A 21,428-nucleotide genomic window follows, 5' to 3' on the forward strand; every position below is an offset into this window, starting at 1 on the left:
GCTTCCTTATTGGTATGTGAAGCTGCTTCACTTTAATCTTTCTAATGTATCTGTAAATAGGTCAGCAAAATCAATATATTACATTTGTATAACAGGTCCCCTCTCCCTTTTATTTCACAAAAATAAGCTATACCAGCAAATGAGAGGTTTTCCAGGCAGGGGTTTACTTATGCTAGACACAGCCATGTAGGTAAGCAATCATTTCCCCACAGCCTCAGCCAAGACATACATGACAATTATTCATCAGAGTATTTGTTCTTTGTCAGATGGAGAGAGCAAGTGGATCTCATGAAAGGGGAAATGCTTACTGTCACCCACTGAGGTCTAACACAGACAGCACAAACGTGCTCCTTTTCCACTACTGTACTTCAAAGACACTTTTCTGGAAGACCCAGACCTAAGTGTGTTTTGTCTCAATATCTCAAATATTCTTAGCACTGCTACAGGAAAGGTCTGATCAGAAGAAAGGGTCCTGCAGAGGTGGGGCAATGTTATGCTGAACCATCTTCCTGCTCCATTTTGAGACTCTTGCTTAGTCCTGCCCCAGCTCACTTCCTGGAGAAGGGCTGGCTGCACATGTGCCAACAAAACAGCCAAAAAATCTACTTTACATGAGAAGCATGCATCAGGTTAACCAAAAAAGGACACAAATTGGGTCCCCTCACTCTCTTTTTCCTCTTTGTCTTTTTCACTCTCATTTTTTGCCTGAGCTCTGGGTCAACATATATGACTAATGTGGGATATAACAGCTGGTGATATTCTTTGTTCTCTCTTCCTTCTTGGTCTTGTTTTCTTCCCTTGCTTTGCCAGAGGAAAGCACAGCTATCATATTCTACCCCATACTCTATCCTGAACTTTGTTGTGGGAGTGGGGAGATTGAGGAGGTGTGTTGTGGCTTGTGAGCCAGCACCTTTGAGCCAGAAACCTTCTGTTGTTGGAGCTGAGAACTTAATGAAGATTACTGCATAAAATTAAGGAGCTTATTAGCCCCCACTCTTGTGGAAGTGTATCGTAAGAATTTAAGTGCTTGTTAGCCAAAACCTTGTGAGTCTAAAGCAGCAGGCTGGTTGCCAGAGTTAAGGTGACTATACAAAAACCCATGAGTTCCCTAACATGTGTCCATGACAGACACTCTGTTTTTCCTTCCTTAGTCTGAACACACTATCTCTGAAGTCATGTCAGTGTATGGTAAGTTCGACTATCAGTATGATAAGAAGCTGTCAGTACTTAATGTATATTTCCAGATAATTCACCCAAACGAGCATCTCTTTCCAATATTTTTCAGAGCATCAGTTATCTGTTACAATGACAGACTTGGTATATTTCATATCTTCTTACTAAGTTCTTTGCCACTGCATCTCACTGTCAGTAGCACTTTGGGTTGTCAGAGAGTTATTGAAGGAGGAAAATCTTTCTTACCTAACTGAGCTGCTACCAGCATCAAGGTCTTGTGCTGTCACTGCACCTATGATGGTCCCCACAGGTGTGTCCTCATAGACCTCCATTGTGTAGATAGGTTTGCTGAACACTGGAGGTTCATCCATGTCCAACACATTTATCTTCACAGTGGCAGTATCTTTGAATGGACCCACTGAGTGAAATCGATGGTCAAGATGGAGATTGGAGGCCTCGACTTTAAAGGTGTATGCCTTTTTCGTTTCAAAGTCTAATGGCTGCAAAAAGAACAAAAGTAAAACATGAGATTTGACTTAAAATTAAACATTGCAAAATAACTTCTGTTGTATTAATGCGACAAAACTGAAGATACTTTTATTTTAAAATTCTTCTCCTGAGCTAATCAATCATCTAAGTTTGTTTTTCAGTTCATCTCATGGTAAGGTGGTTTCTGAAATACTTCAGGTGAATCATAGCCAGGAAATGAGTGCTTCTGCACATCAAGAAAATCAGGATGACTGGCATGGATGTAAACACTTACACTGTAGATGTCTGAAGTTAAATGAGTGAGATTCATCTCTTGCAAATGAGCTGAATGCAGGTTAGTCAGAGATTTGCATTTACAAGTCCGATACACAGGCAATCAGCTGTCTCTAGCTGATCCAGCTCCTTAAATAGAAGACTTCAATTTTTTTTTAGCAGAGAAAGCTTTCAGAAGACCATGACAGTGATGGAGATGAGCCCAAATGAAAACTATGATATATAACAATGGGTCAACCCAAACTTAAAATATGACTTGGAATGTGAATTCTAACTTGATCTGAACAAAGTTTTTCCTGTAAAATATCTTTCTTAGCAGTGAACTGCTATTCACACCATATGTTTGAGCTGCATGTACTTTGCAAAATGCAGACTTTGGCTCTGCCTTATGATACTGTAGGTGTAATCATAAGGTCTTGAAGATGACATGACAGCTTTTGTGTACTTATCTGGGTTTTTGACGGAAATATGGAAATGTACCCTGCAATCAGGTTGTTTTGATGTGGGTTTCTGCAATGCATATCAATTTAGTGCCTTTAGTTTTAGAAAAGTAATCATCTCAAAACCCTTAATGCAGTCTTATTTACTTGAAAAGATGCAGAAGCTTTATTTTCATTTAAAGGGTTTATTTAGCTGCGTTGGCTTTCATGTTGTTTTTAATGTTTCTGACAAAACCTTTTTCTGATGTCTGGGTAACACTGGCACCTAGTGGTTTCTACCTACAATTGTCAAGTTGGAATTTTTCTAACAGGAAAGGATATGCTATCTGGAAAAGAAAGCATGTACACGTGTATATGAAAAAGAATATTTCAATGTTTTTTTTTTTTCCCAGTGTTTCCAGTCATTTGTCACAGCCAGGATAGACTGAAATTTTGCCATTTTCTGTCCTTATCACAACAGGACTTAATTGGCCAGATGACTGACAGGTGTAAATTGAAGTATCTCCATTAAAATCAATTGAGTTGCCTTGACTTGCATTAGCTGAACAGCTAGCATAATGATTTTAAGTCCTTATTAAAGACTTCATAATTTTACTAGACTAGGTGGTCAGTCTTTTCTGAACTGCAAACATAAAATTAGCAATATAAGTCTAAATGCCATAGAAATAATCAGGCTTGAAAGCAATCCACTACCACACAAACTCATCCTCCTACAGGCAGAATTCCCAGAAAAGCCAGCATGAGTTGCCCCTTCATGTCTGGACTGACAGAAAGAAGAAGAAACTAAGGCTGAGAAGAATCAGAAAAAACTGTCTGGTAGATCTTGTGCCCCAGTGGTGAAAACCTAAGCTATTGTCTTCACTACAAATAGACATATTGCTCCATTATCCAAATCGTTGCCACACTGTGTTTTCGGTTTCTATACTATTCATGCTCACTGTTATGCACTGCCAAAAAAATTTTCCCCAAACACCCCCCCAACTCTTCTCCAGATATTTTTATAAAGTGTTTGCATATTTTAAAAAAATGTAATAAGAGGAAAAATCTTAGTTTAAAGAACTAGTCTGGAGAGGAAAAGGTCTAAGTATGAGGAGTTAACCTAGAGATAAATGATGAAGACAGGGAAAGCAAGAAATCTAAGCTCTCATTTACATGCTAATGCCTTGTATGTGTATTTCATGCCCCCAAAATTGCATTAAAACTGTTCAGACTGGCTCCTGTAATACATCAGTGTATTTGCAGAGAGATATATTAATGGAAAGAGCCATAATTCATGCAGTTCTTGCAGGCTACCTTTCACCAAATTACTCTTCAAGTCGGGAATACCAAATCATGGTGCATGGTTAGTGCACAGTCACAACTTTTCATGATGTAAGGGGAAAAGAAAGCAGTAAGATTTCAAGGAATTCTGTCTATTAGTATGCTCAGACCCACATATTTCACTGCACAGGCACCCAGGAAGCAAATAAAGTGGTTGCATTGTTTTTGAAAAGACAATGTGATCCCAAGAAATGATAATGTTTTCCCAGTGTAACCTCAGAGTAACTCATTCTCTCTTTCTATCCTTTTATGGGTCTGATGATAAATATAGTTAGAGGTTAAGCAATATGTTGCCAATGCAAAGCACAGATGGCAGTCAAAATATGAAGAGACAGGCTGAAAATGATAAGCCATCATCAAAAAAAGAAATCAGTGACAGACTCCCACAAAATAGCAGAATTTAGCCTTTAGCTTAAGTGAGGCTAAACTGCAACTGAAATGTGTGGAGAGATAAGAGATATTGCAAGCGGTAAACCTAGGACTTAATTTCAAAAAGAAAAAGATTTTGTTCAACACTGAGTGTACCATTAGCAAACTTGCAGATGACACCAAGCTGGGGGGGAGTGTCAATCTACTGGAGGCTAGGAGGGCTCTGCAGAGGAACCTGGACAAGCTGGTGAGATGGGTGGAATCCAATGGTATATTTTTTAAGACCAAGTGCCACGTCCTGCACTTTGGCCACAACAAACCCCTGCAGTGCTACAGGCTGGGCACGGAGTGGCTGGAGAGCAGCCAGGTAGATCTGGGGGTGCTGATTGACAGGAAGCTGAACATGAGCCAGCAGTGTGCCCAGGTGGCCAAGAAGGCCAATGGCATCCTGGCCTGGATCAGGAATAGCATGGTCAGCAGGACTGGGGAATTGATTGTGCCACTCTATTCAGCAGTGGTGAGGCCACACCTGGAGTACTGTGTCCAGTTCTGGGCCTTTCAGTTAAGGAAGGACTCCAAGGTGCTGGAGAGTGTCCAAAGAAGGGCAGTGAGGTTGATGAAGGGACTTGAGCACAAGTCCTATAAGGAGAGGCTGATGGAGCTGGGGTTGTTTAGCGTGGAAAACAGGAGGATCAGGGGAGACCTCATCACTCTCTCTACCTGAAAGGAGATTGTAGTCAGGGGGGCATTGGTCTCTTCTCCCAGGCAATCAGCAGTAGGACAAGGGGGCACAGTCTTAAGCTGTGCCAAGGGAGGTTTAGTTTAGACATTAGAAAGAAATTTTTTACAGAGAGAGTGATCAGACATTGGAATGGGTTGCCCAGGGAGCTGATGGATTCTCTGTCCCTGGAGGTATTTAAGAAGAGACTGGATGTAGCACTTAGTGCCATGATCTAGTAAACCAGGTGGTGTTAAGTCAAAGGCTGGACTTGATGATCTCAGAGGTCTTTTCCAGACTAGTAAATTCTGTGGTTCTGTGACATCATGCAACAAAAGAGTGTGGTTTTAATGTCTTGTGTTTATGAGGAGTCCCTGCTGCAATTTCTTAATCAGGTCTGGTCTTCCCAAATTTGAACAGTTGAACCATATAGATAGCATTGGCAGTCTCAAATTTTAACATTTGTCTGATATGTCCAGATCTGCCTGAAAATAGAAAACCTGAATGTCTACCTGGCTCTCAGGCAAAACCTTTCAGATTTTTGTTTTTAAAGATGTTAAAAAATTAGTTTATTATATTTATTTTTTTAGTAGATACCACTAAAATCTGTCAAGGAAATGAGTGGTTCACACAGTATTTTGGCTGCATTAAAAACACACACACACACAAACAAACAAACAAAAACCAAGAGGAAAGAAAAACAAAAAACAAAACATGTGCTTTGCTGTTATATAATAAATGTCTGAGAGTGCTCAATCCCATTATCATTTAAAATGTGGAATTCTGGTAAGGGTAAAAACATAGAAGAATGATTGAATCTTACAAAAAAATCCCAAACCTGTAAAGTCATTGAAATGTCTTTGAATTAATCAGATTTTAATGGAATGACTTCATAGATTGTTTTTATAAATAAGCTATTGAAATGTTTACTCCTTCTATAGAATAATTTTATATATAATATAACATAATATATATAATATATAGTATATAATATATATAATATATAGTATATAACACATTACATAATATATTGTATATTATTATGTAATAATAACAATACAAAAAGGTAAGTTTGAATAAGGCTTTTATTTTGTAAAAGTTTTTTTCCACAGTAAAGAGAATTCATGCTAATATTAAGGTAAAGTCTCATTAACAGTGAACTGTTCAATAATTGGAGGAGTATTTCTAATTGATATTCTAAGTACCAGTGACAGAACAGATGCATTTGACCCCCCAAACTTGTTGTCATTTGCCTTTTCCTATGTTGCAGTTACAAACTGCTGTTAAAATTGCCTAGTAAAGCTCTATCAGCACAGACACATCTGTGCACAGCAGAGGCATTCTACAAATCCACAAATCAAATAACACATATTGACTAATCACCTTAGCTTGCAACTCTGCGAGTACCACAATTGGACTTATTTAGTATGACTAGGAGAGCACAAATCTAGCTCTGTGTTAGAAACAAACAATTTTAAATGTTACTGATTTACACATTCAGGGCAGAAGTTAAGAAATGCTGCTGTATAGATGCCTCTGTATCTAAAATTTTATATTAGATAGATAGATAGATAGATAGATAGATAGATAGATAGATAGATAGATAGATAGATAGATAGAAAAAGAGAGAATTAGAGAACTGAAAAGAAAAAAAAAGAAAAAAAGATGTGAAAGATATAATTAATTCTGATGACAAGCATGACAAGGGTGGGAAAAGAACTATCCCATCAGTTTGTTCTGATTCACAAAAACCAAATCCAAAGTGAGTATTTCAAGATTTGATTGGAAGTGAGCAAAATATGTGTATGCTTTGTATCTGGAGAAGGGGAAGGGCTGACCAGTGTCAAGGGCTTTCAAGCATCTCACCCATTTCCAAAGATGCCTTTCCCTGCTCTAGGAAAATACAAACCCTACAGCTCTATCTGCAATTTACACAGACTGAAGGTCTCCTCTTCTGTTCTCCTTCTGACATTCTTCTTTGAATGCCATGCTCTTTGTGATTGTGTCTGCACACAGCTCACCATTTTCTGCCTGTCCTGAACGACTTACTATCACCTGCTCTCCCCCCTCAAAATGCAAAATCACAATTTCCACTCACACAAACTCATGAGTTATGATTACAGGCAGACAGTGCCTATGCACACAGCTGCAGAGGGAATTCCCTGTCTCTGGAGAAAGAAGGGGTGGCAAGGGATGAGCAATCTGTACAGTTTTGGTAGTAAAGCAGGTAGTAGCTCTAATGCAATTCTCACTGAAGGACAACAGGAGTCTGTCTTATGCTCACTGCCATGTGGTACAGGTGCTATCAGACTGCTCTTACATTATAGCAATGCCCCAGTGCTACATACATGCACTGTCCCATGAGCAAGACAACTCAATTTAGCCAGCAGTCAGTGATGACTGCAATTAAAAGCTTTTTAAAAGTTGCTCATGAAGGTACAAGGAAGCACACACTCCAAATACTTCTCTGCAGCTACTGGTTCTGTTCATCATCCCCCCAGTTTCTGTAATTTATCATCACTAAAGTTACTCTTTCTCATCATGCAGTGCTATGACAGCTGTGATTTCATGGCTACAGCTTTTTCACCTGTTCAGTTAGCAGTGGTGCACAATGTACAAAAAAGTAAGATGCAGATGTTCCCTGAGCTTCCATTGGGCCATGCAGAGACGTTCACACAGTATAGTGGAGCAATGCAGTACCATGTGAAACCCAGAAACATTTTTTTTTACTGGGTTTTAATGGTACGCTGCACAAATTAATGAAGTGATGTCTTGAGGCAGAGCAAGTTCAGTGCTTGAACCCTACTCAGTTTCTGGATTAGCTTTTGCTGAGCTAATTCAAAAATTTCTGTGAACAATAGGCCTATTGCATAAGTGCATCCTTAGTTTCATAAATATAGTTCCAAATATTCAGCAAAGCTTGGACTGCCCTATTTTCCTTTACTATTGTGCATGGTGATTAAAGAATTCAGAATCTGGAGCTTGCCTGGGACTGGATGCAACTGAGGCCATTACGCTCCGTTATGAAGGAGATGATGGAGATCAACTCTTCTGTTACCCTGCTTCTTATAGCTTACACTCACTGTAGTTTGCTGAAGCATTTGGATAGGGTGGCAGATATTACATAAATATCAAATGCAATAAGCATTGTATTAAACTGCACAACACAAGGGAGGAAATTTTAATTCTGTGTCTAATGTAGTAATATTTCTTACTCTTAAAGAGAACTGTATACAACACTATCCTAAAGCCAAACATTTACCTCTCTTATTAGGGATGCTATTTCCTTTTTTTTTTTTTTCATTTTAGAGAGGAAACTATTACAGTACTAACCACACAGTGGAGCTAAACGGCATTTGGATAATTTATGTAGCAGAATATAAGAAAAACTATTTTATTTCTAATATGTAATTAGCGTAACAGTAGTAGTAATGAAACTTATATTGAATCATACCATAAAAATAAATGAGCAACGAAAAGAGATGATTTAAGACTGCAACTTGTCCAACTGTAGCTTTTTGTACCCATTTAGCATCCTAGAAGCAGAGAATGGTCTTTTGCCTCTGTCAACACACTTAGTGTGTTGAAAAGAACAGTTTAGCCTGTGCAAATTTTTTATCATCAAGTATATTTTCCACCAAAAATAAATGTAGTCCGGAAAGGCTTCATTTTTCTCAATTTTGATATAGGAATATCTCCATGTTTTTTTTGCATACCAACAAAATAAAGCAGCACCTATGCAGTGACTGATATTTTCTGACTGCAAGAGATTTTTTCAGGGAAAATAAAAACAAACTCTCTAAATGGTTTTGAAATGGCTCAGCACTGAATAACTGCAGCACTTACAGCATCAGAATATGCTACAATACAGAATAAAGTGCAAACTTGTTTTTAAAGCACTTTTTGTTAGTAGCTTTGACTGTTTATTATCTATAATTCATATTTGAATTAATATAATTCCTAATTGAGTGTGTCAGTCGCACTCTTTCATCAGCTTTCATTTTATTCAAATAAGGACTTGAATGTGCACTGAACTTAAGTAATTGCATAATCTCATGAGGACAAATCAGTGTTTTGGGCATCATACAATGTAAAATTGTTTCTCTGCAGGCAAATAAATAGTGCTGTTGCAGGCCTGTACAGTACAGGTAGCATGCATTTTAATAGTGGTCTACAGAATTGTGAATGTCCAGTACTTCTGAAAATCTGAAAACTGCAACCCATGAAAACACATTTACATTACTGCAAGTGCAGAAGATACAGAAAGACAGTGAACAGTATCTTTAAGAAACCAGATTGCTCTTGTTTAAGCTGCGTTCCAACAAGGGACTTAAGTGAATGCATTTTGGACGATTCCAAAATATCTTTAAATACTTGGATCATTTAAAGTTTAGTGAAAGGGATTTTTTCCCTGAGAAATGTTTTGTGAAAGGCAAGGTGTAGAGTCAGTATAAAAGCATTTTTTGCCGGAGGACTTGTGTGTTTTTTTTATCTTCCACACTCCTTCCATTTTGCATAGAGCAAAGCTGGTATTTCCTGATCTTCTCATTTTGTAACTGTCCCCAGGCTCAATATGACGATGATTAAGAAAGGATTAGGATTACACTTTTTTCCCTTCTGTTCAGTGGCAGAGATCTAATGATAGATTAGATCACATTAGGCAACATCAACTGACGTTCTGCTGTTGCAAAAGTGCCCTAAATTTTCAGATTATGCTATATCTTGTTACTGAAAAGACTATATATGAGCAGCAAAATACAATGACTGACTACAAAGTATCTGGATATAGAACTGGTTGTGTTAATTTTATTTTTTTCAAGTTAGTGGTTCAGTTAGATATAAGGTAATTACCCATATAGCAGTCTCAGGAGTGGCCAGGCATTTTGCCTGTGACGGTCTTAAGACAATTGTATCAGTCAAATTCATATGTGAATGCTCTTTGTCAGTATAAAATAATATATGCGTGCTGTTGGAATCTGCATTGCCAATTTGAATGCTTTGCCTATACTATCTAATACATATATACTTAATCATAAATATGGAAAAATTCTATCATTGTGTATAAAAACAAGTAAGTAGCTGAGGCTTAGCACTAATCCAGAGAGACCTAAATTCTATCAAAAACCTGCTCTTAATGATCAAATACTTATTTTGCAATTGTTCCCACTCACTGCCATTTCTGACTGGCAGTGCATAAGGAGGGGCATGCAGCTACTCAGCCTGACAGTTCCAGATGGACCCAGTTTTGAGTTATCTGCATAGAGGGAAAAAGGTGATCAGAATGTTTTTTTAAATGAAACAAAATCTACAAATTCATATTAGGAGGAAACAGCGCACTCAAACTTTTAGTCAGAATAGAACAGGGGGTATGAAGAGGACAAAGAGTTTGTGTCTCATTAACAAATTACTTCCTGTGGGTATAGTGGTTTTCATTTTATGTCATTAAAACCAGTAGAAGAGTAAATGACTTGACATCATCTTGTCCTTTAATGCACCCGTGGAAATTTACTATTTCTCAGGTCAAGAGGCTGAAGCCAGGTCTTCCATTATTAGAATGAATATAATGCAAATATAGATCCATGGTCAGAAACAGGGGAAATTTAAGTAGCTAACTTCTAAATTTTATTTGAACTAAAGCTTCAATTTTTCTAAAGCTTATTTTAATACTCATGTCCAGAACTCTTTCCTTCCCAGACCCTTGTGAAGTGCTCAACTTTCGTGTTTATTTTACAAAATTTACACGTACAAGCATGAACTGTCTATAAAACATAACTATGCTTTTCAAAATGAGCTATTGGTTCAGATTTCTTTCTACTGAACAAGCTGATCATTGGTGTATATGTATGCCTGGGCTCAGAAAACAACCACTGGTTAGAATGTGACACTTCTGGTTTGGAATCTCTCCTCCTGAGTGCTTTAATCACTAAATTCTGAATGACACAAATCTTTTCCATCTTTGAAATTCATAGATTCAGTAATCTTGAACTTATTCTAGTACACTAAAGCAACATCAACAGCTGGGATGCAGTGTATTCCCCTGCATGAATATCTGATAACCAACTATTGGGGACACAATTATGACACTGGCAGCAGCACATAGCAATTTGCACCCATTTGGGACTCCTCTACCCTGAATAAAAACTGTGTTCACCACATTTCTGTACAACAGACTCATTATTAAAATAACAAAGTCAGAATTTTCAAGATAAGATGCTTATAAGTCATAATGAAATACATTATCTCAAACATAAAATATAGCTCTTGTATTTCATGCTCTGTAATATTTTTTGCACGATTTTAAGTGGAAAACTTCCCATAAAAGAGAAATTATACTTTCTAGACAGACATAAGAATTACTTCTTTGCCACAACATTATTTATGAAAAGTCATACCTGATTGTATGTAAAATGAAAGACTAAACTCCAATGCCTTTTAAGATGAAGATCACAATCACATATTCTAATACAGATACAAAGTACCTCGTGTCACTGATGAGGTAAAATTGCTCCTCATTTAATTCTCTTACCTAGTTTCTCATTTGAGTCAGAGGTACATCCACTCATTGGTGCCACATACCTTTTTCAGTTTAATGACTCCTTCCTGGGTGTTCTCATCTGTTGTGATGTCAAACAAGTTTCCTCCATCTCCTGGAACTATGTTGTACTCTATTTCTGCATTTTTCCCAAAATCAGGGTCCACAGCTCTGATCCGTCCAATAGCAGAACCAACATGAGAGGACTCAGGTACTTTTAAATGGAAGATACCTGTGGCAAAGTGGTAGACAGTCATTCTTGGGATTTCTTGATAATTAACAAAGTATTTCTGGTTAAAGTCATGGAACCTGGGTGAAATAAAAAGACTTCCATAATCCAATTAAAATTAGGAGATCAAAACAACAAAGGATTAGAAAAATATATGAGTGTTTTACTCATTGCTTTCCCTGGTTTCTAGATTTTGTCCAATGCAACTTTAAACGCCTTACCATATTTATCTCTTCAGATATCTATCTATATTTCTACCTTTAATTTTGCACATATGATTTACTCTGTTTTGAATTAAGTTGTAATTGTAGACAGTACATGTTTATGTTTACAAGCATTTTCCTCCTTCTGATTTTTTTTTTTTCAGCAAATGTGTCTATGGATTTTGTAGTAGTTGAAAGGAAAAATTCAGTGGAAAGAGGGTTTCCACCCATTTCATAAAAAGTCAGTATTATAAATATATGTACAACTCCCTGTGGGGGAAGACTTAATGAGTATTGTTTATACATGAGCCACCAGAGGGTGCTCTTACTAAAATTTCATAGCTAAACATTAGTTTTTAGCTTTGAATGCTATTATTTTTGAATTATTTACTACTAGTGGTAATAAAAATTAAAAATACCCCTCCCCCAAAAAAATTACACACTTTTAAAATAAGCATTGCTGCTCATAGGCGAGGAGAAAATGGTTTCATTTAGGGAAAAAATTACATTGAAAAAATACTAGACGTATTAGTTTAAAGAGAGAAAAGAAAAGGTCCAAATCCCTTTGAGGTAACCTTGACTTTAAGCAGTAGTGGCAGGCCAGGTTTATAACATGGTGCCCTGACTTATTTCACTGCTCCCAAAGTGTCTGTCTTCTCTGTTCAGCTGCACCTCTCACTGGAGTTGTTACCCTGCACAGCTGCCTGTGAACACCACCATGAGTGGTATTTACAGAAGGCGGGCAGCACTCACCTTTCTTCATGCAGCATCTTTTGCTGCTAGCAACCTTTGGAGCTGATTTTGAGCCCAGGATGTTTGATTCACTTCATCCTGGCTCTCAACAAAACTAGCCCCATCATTTGGTTTTCCTGAGTCAGTTGTCCGCAGCTCTCACAGAGCAGCCCCTTCAGAAAACACCAGCACTGGCCTGATCGGTTCATCTACATGTGAACACATAGGAGCAAATTTACTCCTCTTTTTCAATAATATAGCAGGACACACAGCTGTGACTAGTGGGAGGCATATTAGGGGGATGTCTCAGAGATTTCTGCCCAGCAGTGGTTCAGTCACACATCATAAAATGAGTCTCTGAGAAGTTGTATATTATGTATCAGCAGGATAGATGACTTTCACATCCAGTCACTGAATTAAACAGCAGACACTGTTCCCTGTCGTTATCTCCTTACAGTGCATGCTGTGTCAGCTTTTTCAGCTTTACAATATTTCTAGGTGAGGGAAAAAATGACATTTGCACTGCTGGATTAGGAGCAAACCTTCTCTTTTGTGAGCTAGTAGTTTGGGCTGTGGTACCTACATGATTGTCTGTTTGATTGCCCCTGAAAAAAGTACTTTTGTCTGCTTCCTCCCTCTGCCCATCAATATGCAAAGCATACCAGAAGGCAAAATTTGTTTTGTTTGTTAGAGAAAATCACTGTAAGTAAAGTCAGCTTGTGTCAGCATTCACTTTTGGACATTGCCATGTATAACTTTGTATTACCCATTGACTGAGCTACTAAAGATTGTGCAATTATCATTTCACTACTTTTTTTCCAAGGGAAAATACTGAAGAAACCTTTTTTTCCTTCTTTTTGAGAGGAAAGGTACTGAAAGAAACTCTACTTCTTGGAGTTGTTTTAACAACAGGAAAGTAGTACTATAATGCAAAATAGCATCATGACAAGGTAGTCTCAGTTATCTCTTAGTTGTACTTCAATAACTCTTAGTAAAGAATAATATTTTAACATTGTATTCATGAGACAATCACATATTCTGCTATTATTTATTGTCACTTACAAGTACGTGTATTACTGGGTCTCTGCTCTGCCAGTTATGCAGAAAAGGTAAAAGGAAAAGAGATCCAAAAGGCCTTTGCCTACACTTGAATCTTATATTAATTTTTCTCAATGCAGTTTAGCCCTGGTGTCAATGTCTTTTACAGACATTTATACTGAATGAGAAAAATCATTGCTTCAACATTTGCTGTTTACAGTCACAGTTCTGATGAATGTGAAATGTAGGAGCAAATGATAATAGATTTTTCATCTTTATCTAGTTGATCTATTCTTAGTGATTTGAAGAACACTCAGATTCGCTAAAACAAATATTTCTCTACGAAATACTGTAACTGGCTATAAAGTGTGTGGGACTTAGATAAAGTCAAGGAAAGACTACATTACTCATTTCAGATTGTTTAGGCTTTTATCAGTTATTTTCAATGGCTTGGCACTTCACAATTTCCAGAAATTCAGCAACCATAAAAATGGGGTCATTCAGATCAATTTGAAACTCTGAAGTAGTCTTCAACTCTGCAAGAGTCAGATTTCTGAAGATGTAGTATGTAATTACACTGTCATTGTCCTCCTGTAATATTCACAACATATGGAAGCTGTTAATGGAGCTACCGTGACAACGTACTTTCAGAATAAAATAAATGAAAACAAAAAATGTATACTGCTGCCAGCCCAGGGAAAAACTTCAAGAGAATATAATATATTGCATGAAAGCCTCCTTCCCTCTCTCCCCTTCCCCATACAGTAGAATAATAGAATATGCTAAACTGAAAGACACCCATCAGGATCGAGTGAAACTCCTGGCCTTGTGCAGGACACACTAAGGATCATAACATGGACCTGAGAGCATTGTCCAAACACTTATTGAACTCAGTCAGGCTTGGTCTCTGTACAGAGGACATTTGAAATGATCAATATATATGGTACATGAAATCAGACAGCAAGACAGTTTTGCAGATTTTTATTTTTCAGTTTCAAGAAGACATTACTTCTTGCTATGGACTTGCTGTGACAGTTTTTCATTATTCAGTTTTTATTGTCCATTTTACCTGTATACACTACTACCTCCATTTGCTATAGAGGTATATTGAAACAGCCTGAGTAATAGCCTTTTACTCCCAAAGGTCCTGAAAACTTTGTTCTTTTCAACTTCCAGGAATGATGGAACAAGAGCTCTGACAAACTTACACATCAGCAGGTTATGCTGCTCAAACAGTTCTGTCAAATTTTGTTTATTGTCTCATGTGACTTCTCTGACAAGAAAAATCTTTCCTCTACTTGCATAAATCTCTTTTAAATGTGTTTTCTAAGTTTGGTCTTTTTTTTGGTAATGGATGAGTGATATGGATGTACCAAAGGAGCAAGCCCTTGCTTCCCTCAGACTGCAGTAGAAAACTGGACTCTACAACTAGCTCCCCTTTTACTGATTTCAGTCATGTGTCGTGTGCAAGTCGGAATATTTTTACATGTAGGAAAGCTGGTAGCAATGAATATTCCCTGGTCAAGATCTTTTGTTTCAAGTTGAGTAGCATCAAAGAGGATGATAAAAATAAATGAGTGATGATGTTGTTGAAGCTTTTAGGTTGATATAACTGACAGGGCTAATTACTTAGCCCCAAAAGCATTCTGAAAACCAAGGCAGAGGTGAGCTAACAATTCATTCACACTGCCTCTGAGTTTCTGAAACAAAGATGGTTTCAAAGTGCACAGTGGGAAGAAATCAGAGCTGAGTAAGTGACAGGTAATCAGTCATATTGACTGAAATGCAGCACACATTTACAGTTCCTTTGACGTGATTAGGTTAGTTTTAGTTTTTAAGGCTCAAAAGCTGTTCTGGGGTTTGATTTTCACTTACAAAGAGAGTTGGGGGTTTTTTGTTTGTTTTGTTTTCTTTTTACTTAGAAAGAGCTTTGGGTTTTTTTCTTTCTCTATGCTTGCAGTTTACAGGTACACCATTATTTGCCAAAAGGTTTTCAGTTCTGGTAAGAATAACAAATGAAAACCATCATTACTTCTCATCAGCAAAACAATTAAGAAAAAACCCATGTTAGCATCTAAGGGCTTAAGCTAACTGCATAATAGCCTTCAAACAAACAGCTGTAAATGCTATTTGATTTTTTTTTTCACCATATTACATCGCAGTAAATCATGATAGTATGAATCTAAAGGAGCCCCTGGTGGTCTAGGGGGTAAAGGCGCCGCGCTATCACCGCGGAGACCCGGGTTCGATTCCCGGTCAGGGCCACTCCCGGGCAGGTGGGGCTCGTTAGCCCTTAAAGGCAACCCACCTACGTCCTAAGGACCTCGCTGCCACCGTCCAAGCTCGCTTGGCCCCGGCAGATGAACCTTAGGATTAAAGGGTGGGCTCAGTTCCGCGCACACTGTGTCTCACCTAAAAAATCCAATGCGCAGGCTTGGAAGGTGGAAAGACCTTCCCCCGGATCTTCGCTCGCGAAGACTGGCCATTATGCTTGTTAGTTTAAATTATCAAGGCATTTCAGTTTTTATCCTGACCTGGTTATAAGGGCGCTTCTGTTTCTTCTATATGATATAGGGTTGAATTCCTACTGGTTGAGGAGTGTCCCAAATCAAGTTCCTAAGTAAATGCTTTAATCATACCATTATTATTGTAAAGGAGAGATTCCAACATTACGACTTCCCATTTTTGTGAATTCTACCTTTGTCAATGCATTAATGTGTTAGATAGTGTGCTTCCTGTATTTCTGAGGGCTTATGTGGAAAACCAGTTCCACATGATCAGCTTCATTACATATTGTGACCAATAAAGGACTGTTCTGGTAATATCCAGTCTACTTATTAAGAACTTATTACCAAATAAAAAAACTTCCAAAGCACAGCGAGATAAATAATTGGGGGTGGGGGGTAGGGGGTGGGATATAATATAAAAGCTTGAATCAGTTGGATTTTATGTAAATTATATACTGGTTATAAAGAATTTCCAAGGTGTAGCATGCCTTACAAATAGAAAAAAAGTGTTCAGGAGAAAATGTCTTTCCTTTTTCAGAATCTCAGGCAACATGTAATTGGGATTTATCAGTTAAGTCTGTTGGTAATATTCTGGTGATCACACCATCACCATGAAGTAAATCAATACACTTATTCCCTCTATAAAAGTTAAATTGCATGACGTATATGAAACATTAACATGATAAAAAATATATTGTCAAGAAATGGACATGGAGTTTGTAATGCTCTGTTTAACATCTCTGCTTCTGAGATATCTTGTGGGAGCCTTTTAATATTTTCTTTATCACTCTGGTACAAAATATAATAACACAATTTTACTACAATTATTCATTCACCCTTAAGAATATGGTCAAACCATTTACTTTAGGATCTAAGCTAGGTGTTCTAAATCATCTGTATTGGAAGAATCATTTTTCTGTCCATCGACTAAGGAAATTAGGTTCCTATCTTTAGTCCTTCAAGTCACACCTCAGTTGCAACCCTAAAATCACCTAAACAAAGCATTCTCAACATCTGTATTACTCAAAAAAGTCCTTGTGAAGCTCTGATTTTCACATATTCATGGGGTACATACAAATGTTTTTCCCTGAACTATGTATTAATTTATTATTATTTGAGGTAAAAAACTGTGAAGTCATCCAGTACAAGTTCATAATTGTTGACTACAGTTTGTTTTAAGTTTTGGGTCACTGTATGCAACTGTTTCCTTAAAAACTTGTGATTTAGTGTGTGATATAAGAAAAATAGTGATACAAGAGGATGGCAAGTGAATATTTTGTATTTGTAATCTCTTAACTTTATGGTAAGTATGATCAACTTATCACAAGTGATATGTTTTCTAATTTAAGTGTTTAAAGGTGAGCTCTCTATTTAAATACTACTTCTTTTGCAGTGAAACACAAAAATAGTGAGTGCTTAATTCTACATCCTTCTCTTGATAGCATTGGCAATCACATTTACAAAATCAACAAAATTTCTGTGGAAGTCACTGATAATAAAATAATTATCATGAATTCATGACAAAACTTGAAAGAGGTCCTCTAGAATATTTCTGTTATTTACTTTTTATTTTTATAGCTTTATTTATGCAAAAAAATCAACTTAAAATGTGTTTTGGACTCAGAGAAGACAGTTTCAAACTGCTTGGTATCTTCAGCTTAGCTCCTATTTCTAAGGTCATTAGAAACATTTGGATTGTGTCAAGCACTTAGCCATCCTATTTAATGTTTTAGGAGGAGTGGAGCAGTCCTGAAAATCTGAATAAAACTGTGGTTCTTAGGTATTTTTGAAAATCGTGAGCCTAAACTATTGTGATTATAATTAGATAATTGCATATGGTCTGTTTCACTTTATGTTGCCCTGTAGCCTCTAAATTTTCAGAAAGCAAGCCCATGACAGTTAGAAGCAGAAAGAATATGTTGATTTCTTACTTGGATGGAAGGCCTCAGGGAAAAAGGCAGATGCTGCCAGAATTGATAGCGATGCAGCAAGTGACACTGTAGTCAGAATCACTTTGGAAACAATTCTGAAAGCATTGCAAGGCAACCCCATGCTGTTAAATCTGTAACCCTAGCTACTTTTCAATATTGGAGAGTAGGCGGAGATGCATGGGGCTTTCAAGACATCCCAAGGTTACCGTGGATAATTTCATGCATCTGATCTAAATGCTGTCTGTGTTTTGAATGAATAATTTCTTCACCACTCCCCACAGAAGACACATCATAGCGGAATGAATGACATGATTCCTGCCAAAGGTTGTTGAACTTCTATAAACCATATTTGTTTACACCTTCACTACAGAAGGTAGATGATGTAAAATACAATCATTAATGATGATGATGTACTAGGATGATAATGATGTGTTCAAAAATAATTTACCTATAATCTTTATGTTAATGATCAAATACCACCTAAAGATGATGATAGGAGGGAAATGAATTTGATAAGTACAGACTAACATCAAAATTTTATGACCAATAGATAACATTTAACTTCTAACCACTATTGTGCCCATTAGTATTTCTTGAACTATTGCTTAACAGTACAATTGGAGCATTGCATTTTACATAGTGAGAAACTACCTATATTTTTCATTGGCTATGATGTAGTATCAGGAAATAGTTATGTTTGGTTTTATGCCCTGCTTTGCAGTTAAAGGTTCGGTCTCTCTCAGTTTAGAGGTTTAAACAAGTGTTTGGTTTCATTCAGTGTGTAATCCAAAAAGTCTTTAGGTAGCCTTTGCTAGTTATGCATTTTTGAGAGAGTTAAAAAACAATACAAGTGTCATCATGGCTAGGCTTTGCGAACAAAGATTTGAGAAGGGCTCTACCCACACTTGCTACAAGTACGCTGATGGCTAAAAAGGCCAATGCGAGATAGACAAGTCCGGTTGCAGAAGACACATCAGAATACAAGTGTAGCAGACATAAAATTTACTAAACATTTAGTGCTTTGAGAACCTATTGTGATTAAATATTTCTACCTCCAGTTCATTTCTCAGTTCTCTTCCAAATATTATGCTTTAGTTGGGAATTGTGTCATTGTTCAGTCTGAATAAAATGTTTCACTCTTCAAGATGCTTTATGATTAAGATCATGAAACAGTGACAGTTACCAAAAAGAAAAGAAGTTTCTAGGGAGCTGTTAGTAAGGCTACATCCACCTTTGGGGGCAAATTGGTGCTTACTAAAAGTATGTGAAGAATTCTGATGTTGAAAGGAATAAGAAAAAAGTAAGAGAAAGTTGGTGTAAGTGTAAATAGAATTTTTTATAGATGTTATGTTAAGCTCTTTATGTTGCACACATATAAATAGTGACAGAAGCCTACTTAACTGTGGGGTGCTGTGACCCAAGGTGGGCTGCATGGCCTGGATTGCAAAGCATAGGCTCAAATAAGCTACAACTGTACAAAGAAATTTCTTGTACCAGCTGCACTCTGTCCCAGAAGATAGCCAGTATAGAATGGCCTATTTCCATGTTACTAAACTCTTTTACTCACCCTAAAATAGGTCAATTTCATTGAAAGTGACTGCAGAAAATAGTTACTGGTCTGTACTAATTTCTCCAAATGCCCCGAATTTCTCTGAGAAAGCTTTACTTGGTGTTGGTCAAAACTGTGCCCTGTGACTATTCTAAAACTAACTGTACAGACAAATCTCCAGGAACCTTTTCTGACACATCCATGTCCTTCTTTTGCTTTGAAAAGCAAAATGTAATAAGCCATTGTACACCTTCTTTTAGTCTATGTAAAAATGTCTTTAATTGTAATGATTAAGTGATGGTGCAGGAAAAAGAAAGGTACAGAGGCTTTTTTATGACTAGCTGTCAAACATGTAGCTAACTTAGGAGGGTGAAATAGAAACAGCAGGCAAGGGTCACTGAGCTGTTTGACAGGGTAGTGGTAAAACCAAGAAAGACAGAGCTGAAAAGAGCTTATCTGGGATGGGGAAGACTCCTGATTTCAGTAGAGCAAAATGTGAAGAAACTCAGAGCTGAAAGTGACCCAACAAAGCATAAATTCTTTTATCAGTACTATTATTGGGAAGGAAAATAAAAATAGAATAGAATAGAGGGAGGAGATGGCCACACTGTAGTTACATGATGAGATCAAGGATAAATTTGTGTCTCTTACAGGAGAGGGGAGACAAAAGCCCATGTTGAATGTAAGGATTGTCAGGGTGAGGAGGAAAGAGAGGCCAGAGGAAGGTGAGACAGAAATGCAAATACACCACAGTACAGAGGTGTGAGACTTGGAAGGAACTTGGAATGAAGACGAGTTACCCTTTTTCCTCCTCTGATTCCTATAAGAGTACAGTGCACATACTGGTCAGCTAGTATTTATCGTACTTATTTGACTACAGTTTTGCTAATTTTAAAGACGTAGTTAAGTGAGTCACAGGCATTAAAATCCAAAATTATAATGACATCTGTATAGTTACTGGTTTCATAATTGGCTTGTAATTGCATGAGCTTATTTCTATAGTCTTTACATTTGTGTCTTCTATCACTCTTTGAAAGGGCTGGTTAAAGTCCATGTTCAACTCAAAAATGTAGTTTTAGTTAACTCAAAACTCACAGGTAAATTAAAATCAGTCTTGTTTAAGATTTTCTGACATTATACAAGGTCAGCTTTGTTAACAAAACTAAGGGGATGCTTTTTTCCCTTTTTGTTTTATGAAATAGTCATTAGAAAATTAGCAAGGATGAAGAAAACAAGGATTTGACCTTCCCTCCCTTTTTGATTCAAAGAAACCTCTGGCTCAGTCGCCCAGCTAATCACTGCCTGCAGGCTAGTCTGCAATGAATCTGCCCACCTGTTCGTTGCAAGTATCTCCCAGTTGGTATAAAATAAGTAATTAGTTGCTGGAACTGAATTAAGGTGTCTTGTCTGCCAGGCAAATTCTTTAATCAATGAAAGATGGACTCATTTTCATTCTGAGAGCCAATGAAGACGCAAGTGCTGTATACAAAGTACAGTAACTTTTAACAGGAATACCAAGAGAAGCCATACTTCCAAATCTAAATTAGAGGGGGTATAATAACTTCTCAAAAACTTGTGCAGACTTGTTAAAATGCTTAATTAGACAAATTAGAGCTTTGAACCTTAATTGTGAGTAAGTTTTCTACCAAATTGTCCAAGTAAGAAGGGAATAAATCTTCATTGTTTCTTTTTAAATCAAAACCTATGCTTTCCTTATTTTTTTTTTTTTTATTAGTGAACAGAATAATTTCCTAATCACAAAATACTTTTCTGTAGATGTTTAATGTACTACCGGGTGTGATCTGTGTTGCATGCTTCTGAAATCTTTAAAAGTAAATACCACTGTCTGAGGAAATTGTCTCTCATCATCTACTCATCCAAAGCAATGAGTTAGAAGATTTTCCTTTCTATCTCATGTGGACCAG

At 37.1% G+C, this 21,428-nt stretch overlaps 1 protein-coding gene across 9 annotated transcripts in view; it reads right to left on the reverse strand.

Annotated features, from left to right (window-relative positions):
• The window catches only part of CDH12 (cadherin 12), a 518,528-nt gene that overhangs the window by 39,693 nt on the left and 457,407 nt on the right, over positions 1–21,428 (reverse strand). For all 9 annotated transcript variants that reach the window (XM_050331367.1, XM_050331339.1, XM_050331330.1 and 6 more), the window contains 2 exons: positions 11,359–11,546; positions 1,420–1,673 (listed from right to left, as the gene is read on the reverse strand). In XM_050331367.1, the coding sequence (XP_050187324.1) occupies positions 1,420–1,673; positions 11,359–11,546 (442 nt within the window). The remainder of the gene's footprint in view (positions 1–1,419; positions 1,674–11,358; positions 11,547–21,428) is intronic.

This window comes from Myiozetetes cayanensis, unplaced genomic scaffold, assembly GCF_022539395.1.
Source record: "Myiozetetes cayanensis isolate MyiCay16 unplaced genomic scaffold, myiCay2020 scf1, whole genome shotgun sequence".
NCBI classification, from domain to species: Eukaryota; Metazoa; Chordata; class Aves; order Passeriformes; family Tyrannidae; genus Myiozetetes; species Myiozetetes cayanensis.